The 17,728-nt window shown below is 37.9% G+C and overlaps 1 protein-coding gene across 7 annotated transcripts in view; it reads right to left on the bottom strand.

Annotated features, from left to right (window-relative positions):
* Positions 1-118: 118 nt before the first annotated feature.
* The window catches only part of SEC16A (SEC16 homolog A, endoplasmic reticulum export factor), a 31,450-nt gene continuing 13,840 nt past the window's right edge, over positions 119-17,728 (bottom strand). For 2 of the 7 annotated variants that reach the window (XM_075054737.1, XM_075054742.1), the window contains 27 exons: positions 17,509-17,707; positions 16,196-16,373; positions 15,272-15,414; positions 14,360-14,421; positions 13,984-14,122; positions 13,470-13,712; positions 13,048-13,145; positions 12,247-12,328; positions 11,937-12,054; positions 11,583-11,694; positions 11,212-11,317; positions 10,580-10,720; positions 10,357-10,470; positions 9,505-9,709; positions 9,058-9,306; positions 8,282-8,370; positions 7,206-7,253; positions 6,855-7,013; positions 6,534-6,611; positions 6,241-6,297; positions 5,436-5,547; positions 4,965-5,102; positions 4,173-4,273; positions 3,689-3,763; positions 3,004-3,063; positions 2,031-2,105; positions 119-1,801 (listed from right to left, as the gene is read on the bottom strand). In XM_075054737.1, the coding sequence (XP_074910838.1) occupies positions 1,733-1,801; positions 2,031-2,105; positions 3,004-3,063; positions 3,689-3,763; positions 4,173-4,273; positions 4,965-5,102; positions 5,436-5,547; positions 6,241-6,297; positions 6,534-6,611; positions 6,855-7,013; positions 7,206-7,253; positions 8,282-8,370; positions 9,058-9,306; positions 9,505-9,709; positions 10,357-10,470; positions 10,580-10,720; positions 11,212-11,317; positions 11,583-11,694; positions 11,937-12,054; positions 12,247-12,328; positions 13,048-13,145; positions 13,470-13,712; positions 13,984-14,122; positions 14,360-14,421; positions 15,272-15,414; positions 16,196-16,373; positions 17,509-17,707 (3,250 nt within the window). In that variant the 3' untranslated portion in view covers positions 119-1,732. Of the gene's footprint in view, positions 1,802-2,030; positions 2,106-3,003; positions 3,064-3,688; positions 3,764-4,172; positions 4,274-4,964; positions 5,103-5,435; positions 5,548-6,240; positions 6,298-6,533; positions 6,612-6,854; positions 7,014-7,205; positions 7,254-7,840; positions 7,977-8,281; positions 8,371-9,057; positions 9,307-9,504; positions 9,710-10,356; positions 10,471-10,579; positions 10,721-11,211; positions 11,318-11,582; positions 11,695-11,936; positions 12,055-12,246; positions 12,329-13,047; positions 13,146-13,469; positions 13,713-13,983; positions 14,123-14,359; positions 14,422-15,271; positions 15,415-16,195; positions 16,374-17,508; positions 17,708-17,728 lie in introns of those variants that run through there. The other 5 variants (XM_075054740.1, XM_075054741.1, XM_075054739.1 and 2 more) reach the window with 5 other exon arrangements.

Here is a 17,728-nt window from a genome sequence, read left to right as displayed (position 1 = left end):
CCCTAGTCAGAGGCAGCGCGCTCCAGCGCCCTTTCTTTAAAGGGATTATTTCCAAACGTACGGGAGAGGTTCCTTCACCCAGCTTGCTAAAGCAATAACCACAAGAAGAAGTAAAATGTGAAAGTGCTCCAGAGCGCAAAATATTTTATTTAAGAATTTACAGTGTCAAATCTTACACTTAGGAAAGATAGCCGCTCCCAGCTCAAAGGAAGCCTTCTTAAATTAAGTTGTCTGGCAGTCTCTACTGAAAGGAGAAAATAATCAGCAGCCTGGCTGAACTAGAGGAAAGCCAAGTGTCTAACCAGCTTTCAATTATAGAAAAGTAAACCACACTGACTGCTGCTGACCATGTCTGGAATTGAGTATGGACCATTATGCAAAGGTTTCTAATCCCCCCCAAACAGCATTTTGCTTCGGCTACTTACAAACCTTTTAGGACATACGTAAGGCTATCGAGATCTTAGAAAGGTGGCGTTATTCAGGAAAAAAAAAAGCAGCCAAAACAAAACCAAAAAACCACAATCGGGGACCAACACTGGCAACTTCACATTCACATTATTTCTACTCATGGGCAGGAATTCAAGTAAAATCAAATAGTTTGGTGGCAAGTTCTAAATAAAACATGGCCTAATGATTTAATAAATATTTAAAGTTTATTTCTCTCTTTGCAGATAATTCAGATTCTTCAGTGAATATGAATGTTGCATATCATGGTTTTCAAGATTTCCTATATTAAACCTAAAGATTTTAAAGTCCATCAGTAGAGGTCTAACCCGTCTACTTTTAGTATGTTTGAAATTCAGCTGTTAGCTATTTAAGACCTTGGTTATTTTAGTAATGGAGAATCAAGAAGAGTATTATGCTGATTCTGGCACTCAACAGGAAAAAACTTAAAACAACTTTCAAGCTGTTACCACCTTAATTGTACAGTGCCAGCAGTTTGAGAGAAAGCAAGTAACCGTATTGCACTTAAAAGAACACTCACTCGTCAAATAGTACAGCATTGGCTATTATACAGAGAGCTTCTTTCAGACTATACAATTTGCTTTACAAGTAGTCTAAACCACAAACTACATACATACTAGGTAAGATCCAAATCAAATTAGTATTAGATTACAGTCACAGTTTTCATTCAATATAGGTCAATTTATTTGGATGAGCTGTGGCCCCCTCCCCCCTTCAAAAAACAAACCAGCATGAGGCATTTCCCAGATGAGCATCTCCGACTTCATACACTGACAAACCAAGTCCTGTTTGATAAGCATTACAATTGAGCATGGTCCTCTTAAGGCCACAGAGTGTTATGTTACAATGTGGACATGTTTTTCCCCTGCTGGGAGGGGAGCATCCTTCAGAAATAAGGAATCCCTGAAACTATGTCTTCGAAGGTCACACTAGTAGGTTTAAAATAAACTTAAGGAATAAATTGCCTATGCAATTTACAAATGTTTTTTGTAACAGACAGCAACTATTCCCTCCCTTGTGTCTACTCTTTATCACAGCAAAGCTATTTCTAGCCAGGTTTTTTAAAAGGAAAAGTTACATATATTTCATGTTTGGTAATGATTTGCGTAGATGAGGTGCAAGTAGGGAGACCCATGAAAAAAATCACCCTTCATTAAATTTCTGTCATGTCAACTGTAGCTAGTACTGATACCATGTGCCGTAAGATTCAACAGTTCTTTGAATACTCAGAACACGAGTGAGAATCCAAATACAAAGCCATTGTATTCTACTTCAATGTTGGATACTTCCTCTGTCCAATTCTTCCCAGTCTCGAACTTCCAGTGGCTGCAGGAGACTGAAAAAGGAGAACAGGAATGAAGTGTTCTGTAAAAGTGTCATACTGGACACAAAATACAAAAAATTGGCAATAAAGTTTTGAATGCAAACCTCTTAAACAGGTGCTAGACTGGTTTATGCGCACATTTAACACTCTATATGCAACAGCCCAGGTTAAGCTAGTAGAACATAAAATCATGGTTTTGTTCAACAGTTTTGTTCGAAGTGAAGATAAGGTCTTTACTCACTTGTGCAAATTGAGAAGGATTGTAGAACGGTACTGTTCCTGCTGAAGGCCCGCCTGAAGGTGGTACAGTGGCAGGCTAGAAAGTAGATAATACTGAAGTTACAGAACTGCAGGGCTTCACTGCCTCTCAAATGTGGTTTGCTTAGTCATACAGCGCAAATTTTCACAGTAATAATGCCAACAATATGGACAGCGCAGCATATTGTAACAACTGCAGAAAGTGCCGGTACAGTTTGCATCCATATCTTTAATATTACTTGCTTAATGTAGGAATTGGCAAAACAATGTCACATGCATAAACTGTAAATAGCTCTGAAAATCCAAAGCATGCAAAACCAAAACAAGACACCGGTGCGACTTCACTGAATTAGTACCTTCTGCTTTTGTTAGTAGACCTTAGGACTTGCCCCCAAATAAACATTCTATGTCAAGGTTTGCTTTACTAAGAAATATCAGAAAGACTTTTTGTCACCCCTTTATGGTGACCCCACAGTACTGGAACTTACAGCAGAGATGAAGCATTCCTTTAATTCCTACAGGGGCTTTAGCACATGAAACAGGCAACGGTATTATTACTGATTTGAGACTGGCAGTAGCAGAATGACAAGGTTTTGCTTGTAAGAGCCTTTTTAGGAGTTTGTTTTGTTTTGTTTGTTTGTTTAAAATCAACTGACTTCTTTGGTATCCCAGGAAAGAGCTGATCAAAATTATTAAGTGACTCTCTTAGGAACATGAACATAAACAAAAAGCATGCCTGGATTACATGCATTCTCATAAATACAAAAAACTCTGAAGACCCTGTTTGAGTGTTAAAAGGAACACTACATCATTAGTTACTTTTAATGTTATTTCTGTGAAATGAGAAGAGGGGGAAAATGACTAGGAGTAGCATTAGTAAGTATTTGAGCAAATGCAAAATAAAGAGGGGAAAAGTAAATAAGTTAACATAAATGAGAATGGCCAGCCACATGTACCTGATTAAAATGCTGGCTTACTTCACGTGATAATGAACTCATTGAACTAGAGCGCGAAAGCTACAAAACAGCAAGAACACACAAATACAAAAAAACACAAATAAAAAAGTCGTCATGCATGTCACTGCCCCAAGCTTTCAGTTGTTTTATTTAATTTTAAAAGTCTCACTGCCAAAGGTTAAACCAACTTCAAGTTAAAAAAAAAAAATGTAAAGCCAGAAGTTAGTTTAAATCAAAAGGACTTCTTAAAGCACAAAATTATGTAGATATAGAAAACATTTAGTAGGAACAAAGGTAATGTTACTCTGCCTGGCACATAGCAATCTGTTCTCCTTGTTGTGTCTTGCACTTAATATTAGTGAAATTATATGCATGCACGGAGGCAAGAAGAGATCCTCAAACTGCTATTGACATTTTACTCTGAAAAAGCTTTATAAAAGTCTCCTTATAAAGAAAAAGGAGATCACACCACAGAATACAGGACACGGAGGCTGAACTTCTTGTATGGGCTTAGAGGTCTTTTCTGTACAATTTTGGAGGTAGTCATATGATTCCATCTTGGCTAGTCATCAGCAACTGAATCAGTTACTTGTTGATTTAGATGGCCCATGTTATGTCCACTACAAATTAATAGTTAAAATGTGCTGCAAAAGTCATTAGCTAACCACTTTGAATCAAGCCTTACCTCGCCTGATTGGGAGCCATCAGGGTTAGAAACAGGAAGTCCAGATCCAGGAGGAAGGATTGCAGGGTTTAAATACTAAAGAAAAAAAATGCACTTTTGTTTATCTTTGTTACTATGAAGCTATTTCCCATTTCTGCTGCATTGATCCCACTGAACCAAAACAATGTTGCAATACATCAAGCCAGGTGAAACATGCAGTATATGTCTATTCTTATGTTCTTGGTCCCTTTCCTGACACATACTGCACCCATAGAACCTGCAGCCCTGCCAAATTAGGAAATACAACTTTTCATGGGCTTCCCGCTCCATTTTCACTTGCATTTTCCTTCTCCAGTTCTTTAACTAAAATGTTATACACAAACATAATCCCTACAACAACATGTTTTGTACATACTGTGGCTATGAAACTACTATTCAGAATCATGAAGATTTTTTTAATCAGAAGTTTGAATTATATATACACAAGACACTCTTTCTAACTCACCTCTGGTTCAACAGCTGCAGCAGGATCTGTGTTGGTTTGATTTGCAGCTGGTGTGTGCTCTGCTGCTCCACTCCCTTCCATTGGCTGGGGTTCCCCTGGAACTACAAACAAAATGGCATTTAGCCAAACACACCATACTAGGGTGTTTGACTTCACAGAATGAGAAGCAGGGACATCAGCAGAACTGAATTTCTACAATACCAATCTTCTCCCAGGAAAAAGGTAATATAAAGAAGGCAGTGTCAGTGCCTCTAGATGCTCCCGTCTTGTTACAAGTCTGCAAGCAGGAGATGCGTACAATTGATACAGATAACCTTGGTGCAACACAGCATGTAGTGAAAGCAGAAAAAAAAAAAAAAAAAGAAAAAAAAAAAAAAAAAAAAAGACCTCTCCCTTTCTTTCGCCAAATAGCAATCCTGGACTCGGAACAGGTGTCAGAAGCATGAGATACTGAGTAACGCAGCAATATTACACAGTTCAAATGTTCAATGCTATTTGGATGGCCTAGCCACTCTGCAACAGGGGGAGGGAAAAAAAAAAAAAAGGCAAAAAAATAAAAAAGAGAACCCCTTTGTTTGCAGCATGCAGAACTGGGCTTTACTAACCCATTTGTTTTACTGCAGTTACCAGACTGATTCTACTTTTAAAACAAACTGGAGTTAATGAGACTGAACATTCTTAAATGTTCATTAAAGGCAATATAATAGACACACTGTCAAAAGTGACTTAGATAACCACACAACCATAAATAACCATATAACCACCTTACAATTTTATCCACTCATGACACACCTGAGTTTGGAACAAATACATTTGCAGGAATTGGCATTGGTGCCAAGGGGGCAAATAGGTCTGATGGTGCAGGAAGAGCACCACTTGACTTGGTTCCACCTGGATTCAGGACATCAACATAACGGGCTCTGCTTCCAGCTAAAACAGAAAAATCCAGAAAAAAAGAAATAAGCCTTGTGTTAGTCATCCTCATGTCTATTTTGAACAGTCTGCCAGTTAAGCTATCTTTCAGAACCAGAAAATAATGCTCCAGGGATACAAACAACAATACCCAAGCCATGATACAGTTGTGACAGCAATCACAGTGCAGAAGCTAGACACAAGCAAAGCCAGCAATAGCCAGAGCTCCATATCATTGAGTTGCCAACCGTTCCCAGACAACTCCAGAAAAGCCAAGACTTCTCCCTTCACATTCTATGCAAGAGAAAATCTGAAGTCCTCCATACTTCAAGCATCAATGTTGTCCATTACCTGCTCTTCTGGAGAACATGTTGACAGGGGCACTAGGTGGGCCTCCAGGCCCAGGTGGAACAGTCTGAGGAACTTTAGGAAATCCTGTCGGAGGTGGTGGTGGAGGCTTACTCTGCAGGGAGAAAAAAAAAATAATTCAACCACATCATTGACTGAGTTTTAAACCAAGTGTCCATCTGACTTCTCCTTTTCCTTACCTATTCCAGAGCACATAAAACTGGGTATACAGACATACATCTTGTAGTGCAGACCAATATTCCTCATATTCCATGTGATAACTAATGTCAAGACCTTTCTACAACCCATCTATGCTCACTCTAAAAGGAAACATTTACAACAGTGGTCCTTATAATTTGTTTGTGTTTTGAGACAGATCCTTGAATGACAAGGATGGACAGGATGTGTGATTTTCTTTGCTATACAATGCATTACATTTTCAAAACTATAGACTTTTCCTACCTTTTTCTCAAAATATTCTGTTTGCAGGAAATCAATTAACAAGCAATTGTCTAGGTGATGCCAACCTCTATGAAGAGATACACTGGACTATATTTAGAGCAAATTTCTTTGTAAATTCAATTGCAACTACTGGATCCACACCAGTAACTAAAGATACAAATGGTTCCATAAGGATGTAGGCTATAAGAACATGTAACCTGCTTATTAGTTTCAAGATGTTGCACATTTTAATTCAAATTCAGTAAAAGGCAGCTCTTAAGAGCCAGTAACAGATTAAAGAAAATTGTGTGGCAGTACAGATTTCAGTTTTCCACTTAGAGAAATAATGAGTACTCAAGATTTTTACCTCTTCTTCCGGTTCATCCAGATTAACCCAGCGTTGTTTCTGTTCATCCCAAACAATCTACAAGAAAATCACCGTCAACGATTAGGAGTTCAAAAAAAAGCTGTTAGGCCAAAAAAACCCCCCAAAACCACATAAAATTTTTTTTTTTTTGAAAGCCAGTCTTGGAATAAGCATAATCTTGAAAAGTTTTACACACATTTGTTTACTTGTCAAAACAATGTTCACCTGTCATCCAGGAAAACATTTTGAACAAATTAAAATGTATGAAGGTTTTTGTGATTTAGCAGCCTTACTGATTTGTTCTTGTCATCTGGAAGGTGAGCTTCATTCTTTCCTTTTCCCATCAGCCAGCGAAACCAGTTTGCACCAGTCTAAAAATAAATTTATCTATTCAGTTAATTCTCTCAATACTGTCTTTACGGGAAGATTAAAAGAAACTTTCATGCAACAATTCATTTTCTGTTAGGGAGTTCAACTGTGAGCCTAGAGTCACACCTAATAAATAGAAAGAAACAGTTTAGACAGGACCTCTTAAGTCAGTAACCTGGATCAGGAGTTACCACATATACTAACAAATCTCCTCCAGCTATAGCTACCTTTCTTAGAAAATTTACCTTTCTAGGTGCTGGCTCCTTTTTAATTTCTTTTTTAGTTTCTTTCCCTACAGGAACAGAAGGAGAAGGAGAGGGCTGTTTTGCTGCAGAGTTGGATCTCTCTCGTCCCACAGAATGAGCAGAGGACTCTGAAGTTGTTCGGGATCTTCGCCCATAGCCCTGTATTACAAATATACAGAGAAGTACAAAGTTGTCACTGCTGGAATGATGGATTACATTTCATCTTGCTAAACAAATTCCTTCTTTGAAAAGTTAGTAATAGGAAGAGATACAAAACCACATTAAAAAAAAAACACAAAACATAAATAAGAATGAAGATTTAGTGAAAGAAACAGCCTGCTTGTGGCATACCATATGTGCTGAAGACTGAGATGCAGATCTGGATCTTCGTCCTGGTGCCTGGTTAGATATAAAGCCAGGACATGCATAATAAGCAAGCAGCTAAATATCTGACACAACATTCACTTTTTATCAAGAATTCCCACACAATTAAAGATATTCAAGCTGGTTATTTGGGTACTTTTATCTCCTCTGACATATAAGAGGTGCAGAAAAAGAACTGAAGTCTGGCCAAGTAATTGCACTACCATGTAACTGGTCCATTAAGAAGAGTTAAATCAGGGCACTGTTGTGCAGGCTAACCAGCCCACAAGAGGAAAGATGTAAACATGCTGCACCAGGGAGTGGCTGCTGCATTTGTTTTCCCCTCCAACATCAGGTTGTTCTTCCAATGCTTGTATAGCAACTCAAGCGTAAAACAAAAAAATCTTCACTGTTTCTTCTTAAGTATGGTTAATTTCTAGTTAAAAAGTTCCCTCATCCTTTATCAGTTGCCAAATGTATCCCTATTAAAAACGTTTATATTAATTCTTTCAAACAATCGTCATTTCAGGAGACTAACTTCCAAGGACATACGAACTTCAGTGATATTTAAACAGTGAAAATACTATATATTTAAAAAAGAGGTTTGGAATTTTGATAAACACCTTCCACATTTCCAGTCATGACCAAGTGGTAGCCAATACTGTGCTTTTAAAACCCAGTCACAGAACTGTTCTTTAGGGCCTGCTTGCCTCACTTGCTGATGTATGCTACAAGTTCTTCTGGCTATGAAGAATCATTCTGGGAGGTAGGAGAGGAAGACAGGGCAGAGAAAGATAAATTAAACTCTTCAGACAAGAGCCTGATATCCCCCTTCCCCCTTTAAAAAAAATAAAAAATTACTATTTTTATAGAAGAAAATTATGGCTAGGATTTTTCTACTAGTTCTTCATTATTTATTCTCCTGAAGGGGAAGGATAGTAGGAAAGAAAAACTAATCTTCAAGTCTTGCTGAAGAGCAAGACAGAGCCCCAATATACTCTTCTGTTTGCAAAGATCTGTAATGCAGCTGACACTTGCTGAAGAGATGTATGAAATAAAGATACCATGCTAGCCATTCTGCCATAGAAATCCTCCTCTCTCTGTTCAGGGAAAGAATTTTGTGAAGGAGACTCCGGGGCAATTCTCTGCATTCCTTAAAAAAAAAAAGAGATTATGTTAGCGAGGACACAATAACAACAACAACGAAAGCCTCCAAACCTCACAATACCACTTTTAAGGCAAAAGTTTTCACTAGTTATGAACTTGGTGCTAGAAAGAATTTGGTCTTTTAAAAAAACATGAACTGCAGTTGCTGAGAATTTTTTTCTTCTTCTCCTGCATGGGTACTATGTTTGTTCTAAACACAGGTCAGAGCAGGCTGAGGGATGCAACCATCAGTGTGGGGCACTTTAAGGTTCTTCATATCTCTAACGCAGCTCTGCCAAACCTGTGTATGCCTGCCTTCATACATGTCAGGTTCTGCTGTCACAGAATTAAAACTTAACAGGGTCCTAGAAGCTGATGTCCAGAGGCAGAAATCCCTGAGGCTCCAATCACAGACCTTGCAAACAGAAGTGCCAATCCCAGTGCAGTCAGTGATTACCTGTTAGGGTCTAAATCATAATCTGCTGAGTCTGACCTGTCTTTCAAACTAAGCCAAATAAGCAGGATGAATACTATAACTTTCTACAGATGTTTCTGTACCATTACATGGTGTTTTTAAATTTCATTACCCAAGACTTGACTTACTATTTTCTAAATATTGAGATATTTTGCATTATTCCCCAAAATACTTCACTGCCCTTATAAGGAAGGAAAGTTGTTTACTAAGATCCCAGACCTGTTTCCAGGTTTGCCTGCTCTTCTGACCGTGGTTCCATTTCTTGTGGTGGCCCTCCTGGTGGTACTGCTGACCCCAAATACAGTGGTGATGGTTCAGTTCCATACGGATTTGAAAATCCTGGAGGTGCAAAGCCAGGTCCTGGACCAATAGGCTGAGGAGCCACTGAATAGAAAGGGACACTTCGGACAGCTTCCTGGTCACCAGGAGGAATCGTAGCAGCTGACCCATCAAGGACAGCCTGAGGTACTGCAGCACACACAAAAAAAGTTACGAGTTATAACTAAACAGAAATTCCAGTGCATAAACCTTTTACCCTATGAATAAAATGATACAATGCAAAAGTGAAATCTCACTGTTTCTACCACCCTCTTAATTGGTTTCTTATACCAGAAACCTGAAACATTTATTTTCTCTCTGTCACAAAGAAGGATATGAAACACTAACCTGAAGGCATCAGTTGCACACTTTGCATCTGTTGAGCCATACTGGGTAATAAGGATGCTAACAATGCATTTTCAGCACCTGGACCCATGTCACGACCAACTCCTGCTCCATCACATTGACTAGCATGGTCTAATTCAGAGCTTGGTGTACTACATGCATATGGTGGTGGGGTGGATCTGTCTGTGTTATAAGCTATTGCACCCTCCTGCACAAAAAAGCAAGATCTTATTAACTGTACCAGACATTAAGTTCATAACCAAGGGAACATATAGCAAAGGAAATCTCAAGAGTGAAAACAGCACACAGGTTTTTTTAGTGTTTAGTCCAAAAAAGAGTTGTCAGCCATTTGCAGGCCAAGTTCAACCAAATAATTTAAAGGGGTTTTTTTGGCTTTTTGTTTGGTTGGTTTTTTAAATGGAAGCTTAGCTAACTAGCCCAAGGTTCAAATTTCTAAGAGATCTCTTTAAATAAATAGTAGTTATTTCAACTCTGTTACAATCTAGCTACACTAATTCATACATAACTTCTTTTTTCTGGCAAGCAGATTCCCTGCTTACAGCAGGAGTTATTGCAACCTAATGAGCCTTGCAATTCTCCTTGCACTATGGTACTAAGAAAAGCCTGTCTCATATAGTGTACACCACCCTTTAACTATTCTGTATTGAATCTTAGGGCACTAGTGTGGTAAATCCACTTGGTTTAAATCATAACACTCGCACTTTACAACATGAATATATCATAAGGTCACTTCATACATTTCTGTAATTAGCAGTATAAAAAAAATATTTAAAAAACTGGATTTACACTAATCCTTAAAAGAGAACACTTCATGTTGAAAAGTACACTCTGTACCTTGATCTGTCCATCCACATGTCGAAGCGTTACTAACCATGAAGGTTCAATAAAAGATTCCTGTTCTGGTTTTTCTTTTATCTGTGGGTCAAACAGGCGTAGTTGTGATGACATCTAGAGAAAGAAATCATTGTAAAGTTTACTAGCCAACAAAAGGCAACTTCAGCCACAGCTTACCACCTAAAATATCAAGCCACAAATACTTAATTCTTCCTTATGTTACCTGGATTAGTTGGCCAATAAGTACAGGTGAATAGTAATGTGGATCTTTAAGGACAGTTCTGGAAATCACTTCACAATAATGGAAAGCCTGAGCAGCGAGTCCCATTTCAGCTAGTCGGCAAGCATAGATGAATTTGAAAACCTAAGGAATGCAAGCAGGTCAAATAAACCAAGTGATCAGAACATTCTTAGAATTATCAAATGAAAGTTAGTCTGTCATTTCAGTTGAAAGCTCAGATATCCCATTATCACCTCTATACTAGGCAGGGAAAAAAAATGAGGGGAAAAGCATTCAATTATCCTCTTCCACCCAACATATCCAATGGAGTTATCTATTTGTCTACAGCTAGTGCCAACACATTCTGCTGGATTTTTCTTTTGGAATATAGTTACAATAACAACAAAATTTAAAATACAGAAGTTCAGAACGCACAGATGAAAAAACAGAAAAAGGACATTTAAGTGACATCAGGAAAAAAAGCTATCTTGCACTATGTTATCCACGAATATTTCATGTTACATTGGATAAAACATTTGCTGTGCTGAGTACAAACATGAGACATTAAAACCTCACACAAAACCTGCAACCCCCCCCCCAAATAAAAAAAAAAACCCAAACAAACAGTTCTTCACCTGGAAATTGGGCAAGCAGCCAGGCTGAGTTCCTAGTGACTGTGCATATTCATAGGCTTCTGTTCGTTGAATGGCTTCATTGGTAGCAAACTTAAAAAATGGCAAGCTATTCAGGAATGGGAGAGGAAAAATACTATTTAACATTGAGATTATATGCTGACAATAAATAGAGACAATCAGAAATGAAGTCTGAAACATAGCTCTATTAGACACATGATACCAATAACTTCTACTCCTCAAACAAAGACAGGGCATCAAATAGTTATCTCAAAAAACAGCTGTGACTAGTGATGATAAGGGGAGCAGTGCAACTCAGTCTCTGAAGCCATTAAGCTTTCAATTTTGCATTAAAAAAAAAAAAAAAGCCAAACCTATGATTTGATCCAATTAGGACAAGCTTTGTTGTCTTCCTTGTGTAAACTCCAAAACCAACTTGGGCCATAAGGTAGCAAAAATGAGCAGCATCCAGCAGGCCTTTAGAAGCTGTAGAGAAATAAGTGACAGAACTCAGGATATTTCCTCTCAGTGTCACATTGTAATTCAGTGTCCTGTATTGTTTTGGCTTTGCTTTCAAATACCTTCACAATAGAGACACACCCATATAAAACTGTTCCACTTTACATTTTACACAGTAATTGCTTGTTTTCAAAAAAATAAGCTGAGTAATTAAAACTTTCAGAAAGCTTTTCCTTCAGTCATCACCCTGTTCATTCCCCAAAAGTTACCAAGAGTGTCTCCCATGGTAGCAATGGTCCTGGATTCCAAGTCCACATTATTCGTCAAGTTCGATAACACCATTGCTAGATGAGGCCTCCAATCTCCCCATTTCTCATCTCCACAGCACTAAAATTAGAAGAATTACTTAGTCAAATCAGTGACTGGAGCTCTACATGGGTAAGTGTTTCAACCTAAAAAGGACTAAAACAACTTATCTGACAATTCTACGAAAAGCACATGGAAAGATTACTGTCGCGAACTATGCTACTCACTGCGGTACCTCTTCAGTCTCAACTGCAGCTCACACTTGAATCTTACCGTGGATGCAGCTGGCATCCTTCCAGACATGAGCTGGTAAACAGTCTGCAGAGGGTCATTAATTGGGAGACTGTTGGCGAACCTGCAGGGAGTTATACAGAAAAACAAAACACAAACATAAGGTAAGCACAGTTAAAACGTACACGAACACTCAGTGGCAGTTAATCTAGCTTAGTTTAAGAGAAGGAAGTGCTGTTTGAAAATACTACACTGAATAAGCAATTGCCCAGTAGATAATGTTCAAAAGCAAAACATTACTAGTTAACTGGATCTGCCACTCTGACAGAGGTCAGTCCAAGCTAGGAAAAACCTCAGGATTCTCTCCCCCTGCCAGCTGACTAGACTTAGTACATGATTTCACAAGCTCAGGAAGCTGAAAGAAAGTTTTTCTGTCTACAGACAAAGCACGCACGAACACATCTTGCTTCTTTCAGGCAAGGAGAATGAAGGGTACAACAGAATTACTCGGCTTTAACAAAGTTGTCAGTTGGGGTTTTGCACAGTTTTTTCAAAGCCTGACTAACAGCACCTGTCAAGCAAGCCCATAGACGGCACTGTTCAAATACCCCTTAAATGGAACAAGTGGCATAGAATAATTTCTGAGATTTAAGGTCATGGCCAGAAGGCCCCAGAATAAAAAGTAACAGATGACAACTGAATATACAGGTAAAATTAAAGCTTAATTCTTGCATGAGCTAAGGATAACTCATGATTTTGACATTAAGATTTCTGAGGACCAAGTCTCTCCCTCATTAACAGGATAGGCAGTCATATTGTATTAATCAACAAGCAAAACAGTACCTGGTCATAACTCTTGCATGTGTTCTGCTGTCCATTTTGCTGGCAAGAAGCAGAGCATGACCCCATAAACCATGCTTCATGGCAGACTCCAAAGCATCCTAATTAATGCAGAAATTAGTTTCCTGGGAATAGCTTAACATACTACACAGATAAACAATGATTGTTTTACAGTAGTACTTTGTGACTGAATTAAAAAAATGTTTGTTTAGATCAAATGCTAACACACGAATATAATTTTGGTTTATATTATAAACTGTAGGGCATAACATTTTTCCATATCAGTGTAGTGCAGTGCCATGAAATGTAGGCACTGGAAGTTGCAAAAATGATTTTAACTGGTGCCTAGAGCTTTAAGATTTGTGAAAAATAAGTAAACAAAATAAGGCACATGCAGTATTTGGACCAACAGCATAAGCATTCACCTTCTTGCGGCCATAAAGCAGCAACTCTCTGAATCTCTCTGTCTCTTTCTCAAGACTGTCAATTGTGGTTATAAGACTATCAGTAAGAAATGAGAGCTGGGCTTCACCAGACTCCTCTTCCACTTGTTCCAAAGCCTCATTAGTGAAATCAATCAAATTTGCCTCATTAGGGGACTTCCCAGGAAGCCACACTGTTTTATGATCTCGGAGCAAAAGTTCAGCCAGGTCTGTTCCCACAACAGTCTATACAAGTAGAAAGAGAAAAAAAAAAAAAGGTAAAAAAAAAAAAAAATGTTATTTCAACATTGTCTTAATTTTATTTGTCACTTCAACAATAATGTGTGAGTATCAGCACCTCTGAGCACCTGAGGACAAGTGACCAGTTTGCCTGTTCCATCTATCTGTGAATTATTCCAAGATAAGTCACTATACACATATTACTGTCTTTTACATTAATATCATTTTGTGTATAAATTATTTTAGGACAGATAAAAATTAAAGCAGTGAGACATACCCCATTCTGCCTGCATAACAGTACAATAAAGTCCCAAAGCAGACTTGCAGATTCTTTGTCAATTAAATTTTCATTCTTAAAGCACTGTGTAGCTTTATTTTGTGCAAAATTAATAACATCCACTTTATGGGTGTCATCCCTGAAAAAAGAAGGAAAAAAGAATAAAAAAGCTTTTAATGAGACAAATGTAAACATTCAGATCATTATTGTCATTAGTATGAGGAACAAATTTAAAGCTCATATATTACTTAAGCAGGTGAAAAGCCACAAATATTTTAAGTCAGTTTAAATCCTGTAATTCGCAGACAATTAAAAGTTCGATGAAGAAATGAATTCTGAAGGCATTAAAGTTATTCTGAAATCTGTAAGAACATACTTAGCAAGAGGACCAGGAAATGCTCTCATCTCTTCTTGCTCTGGAGAATGTTGTAACATAGTCTAAAACACAAATATAAATCATAAGAAATTCTTATAACTATGAATTTTGCTTTTTAACAATAAATCCCCAGACCTGAACACAACCTGTAATCAAGCTTACTGCTCTTGAACAAAACATATATGGTGACTTGCAACCTGCAAAGTATAATAAATGATGAAATCTACTTTACATGGAAGTCATTCTGTAGCAAAATATAAAAATCTTCCTCACATCTCCTTAATCATAGAACAGAAACACAGATTCATTTAGGTTGGAAAAGACCTTTATGATCATTGAGTCCAACCGTAAACCTAATATTGCCAAGTCCAATAATTGTCCTGATGCTGTTCTAGTACTTGTGTACAATTCTACTCCCTTCTAGTGATATTTTACCAATGAACTCTACCCTGTTCTTCCAGCCTGTCCTTCCATATATTTTACATGACTTGAGTATTGCATTTTTTTGTAGCGGCTCAAGAAGAATGAAAATATACCCATGCTATTTAATCCCCAAATAACATGCAGTCCTTAGCCCTGCAGAGAATGTACGAGGACAATGTTGTGTCTATGAACAGCAATACATTAGAAATAAACCAACACAACTCCAGCCTTTCTAGGATGTAAGGATTTTCTTTACCTGAACAAAATTATAGGGAGCTGGATGATCCCATCATGACCACATCATCTCTCAGAGGAAAAGAATTTTTAAAATTACTGTTTTACTTACGATTACAGCCCAAACAGATAAATATAAAGATACATGTGTTAACATAGAAAAAAAGTCAGGAAGCTATAGATCCAAGTTCCCTACTCCCCTTCCAAAAGAAAGGCCTGTATTCCACCACTTCCCTTTCTTCTTTTAAACTTTACCTCCATACTGTGTATTTCAACCAGAGCTGGCTGTCCTTCTGAAGGCAGGTTTGGCAGCACTTTTATTAAGAAGCCCCCAGGACCAAACCTAGCACAGATATGAGGCACTGAAAATTTCTCTGGTGTTGAGGGCCTTAAAGGTGCTGAAATGGGAAGAAGAGATAAAATAAGAACAAGTAACCTGCCTTGCAAGTAAGTAAACTTGCTGATGTATTTATCCAATTCAGTAATCCTGCAGTACTAGTGGAAAAAGCCCTGACATTCAATTTGGCCATACTTTACAAGCAACAATTAATCAGTTCCATTATAGTCCCAAAGATCTTCTGAAGATTTGCAACAACAAGAACAAAAATAGACTATAGAACTTTAAAATCCACTTATTTTTTCAGTGCAGGGGCTTTGATTGTTTGTATCAGACACATTTCTGTGACCTTTGTACAAATATGTAATGCATCTTCAAAGAGCTAATGATATACTTCAACATACTCTGGAAAAGCTCTTCCAGAGAAACAGTGTTTTGTTCCACACCAAAAGGGTAAGAAAAAATTATGAAAAAAATCTGAAGTTTAAGTTAAACTTCAATCATTCCCCATGAAGCACAAGCAGTGTAGTTAAAAATCTATCTAAAAAGACATTTACAAATGGAAGTATGCAGTATTTAATACCAAACACTGCCTAGCTACTACTGTTCTGTGATATACTCAGGTTTCAGCAAGTAAGTTATCCTTACACTGAAAAGGAAAAAAAACTTTGTTCATGTGTACGTACACTGTAAAACAGCATTTTTTTTCTTGTTAACAGGCTCAATGAGTACACAAAAGGCATCTTATACACTACAAATACTAACAGAAGTGCAAACTACTACTGGCAGACAACCTCGCAAGCACAGCGCCTTCCCTCCTCCTTCCCCAATGGTGCCAATACCTTGTTCTACAGCTGACCATCCAGTTTCAGTCGGGTAGCCATAATCTGTAAAAGGCTGTTGTCCATCAAAGTTAGCAGCATATCCGCCATATGGATAATCTGTGTGGAGCGACACTGCCTGTGCAGTAGTTTCATACGTATTAGCCGTTAGATCATGATTACTTCTATACAGCTGGCTCTAAATAGATCATATTAGTAATTGTTAGCAGAGAGCGTGAAGTTACACAAAGCAAGCAATACTGCAAGCATGACTCAAGACAGTAAGCATTCCCCCCCAGCTTCGATTCTTTAACCAGGCTTACTATACCACTGCAGCAATAGGCTATAGAAGACATATTAATTATCTTAGTGTTCTCCCTCAGTGTTTTTACTACCATTTGATCTGTTCACATCCAAGTACGTTCAGCTCTCTCATGATAGAATGTCTATGTGCTTGTGTGAAGAATAACATTATAGAATGAGTTACAGGTTCAAGTGGTGCTGTATCAGCAACTATGGATCAGAATCAATGTTAACCCCTGCTGTAACACTTTGACAGAAAATCTCAACCGATTAAATCTGATGAATGCCTAAATGACTTCAGGTGCCTAAAGGTTAATGCCTAACTATTTGATCTCCAATATTGATCTCCAGTATTGATCTCCAATACTACTTCCAATATTACTAAACGAATTAGAGTTCAGACTGGAAAATCACCTAGAATTCCAAGAAACATGATGAACTAACACAGGAGACTACTGCTAAAATGACACATTCCACTAGCAAAGACTGTACCTCAAAAATTACCCAAATATTCTCTGTGGTTTTCAGGTATTTGTACTTATGGCATAAGTAGATGAGTAATCAGTTAGATTTGGTTTTTGCTTTTAAGGTCAAAATAGCATCATACAAATACGGAGTTAGTCTTTTAACAGATCCCAAGTTCAGTAATAGCATTCATGCTTGTGATGAGAAAAATGACGTAACACTGAAAGCCAGACACATTATCAACTACAGCCAAGCACAGTAAGGGCAAAGTTCTCACAAACAGCAAATGGATTCAGTAGAGGAAATTTTCCATTTCTGTGTGTGTGGCAACTTTCACAGCTGAGTGCTGATTTTGGTTAAAGTTCTCTTGACAACTGTGATAAATACTAAGTTCAAAACTATATTATAAAACAGCCTTAACTTAAAAGAATAGAAGTTTTCAAAATACATATTCCCCAAGGTAAACTCAGAAATATTTCCACATTTCTAATGTTTCACCCACCCCTAGCATAGAAAAAGACCCAACTCAGCTGAAAGAATACTTGGCATGACCATTTGAAACTCACTTGCTGAGAGCGAGAGCTGAAACTACTCTGATGACTGTGAACACTGCGGGAGCTTCGGAGACTATGACCAGAATGCTCACTATGGACACTGCGTCTATCAAATTCATCACCATAAGGATCTCTATGGGGTTCAGATTCATCATCAAAACTTCCAGTAAAACGAGGATCGTATCTCCAGTTATCTTCATATCGGTCATGTCTGAAGAACAAAGACACACGC

The sequence above is a fragment of the Buteo buteo genome, chromosome 23 (genome assembly GCF_964188355.1).
Source record: "Buteo buteo chromosome 23, bButBut1.hap1.1, whole genome shotgun sequence".
Lineage (NCBI taxonomy): Eukaryota > Metazoa > Chordata > Aves > Accipitriformes > Accipitridae > Buteo > Buteo buteo.
The sequence above is the reverse complement of the archived record's forward strand: the minus strand, read 5'-3'. Positions and strand labels throughout refer to the sequence as shown.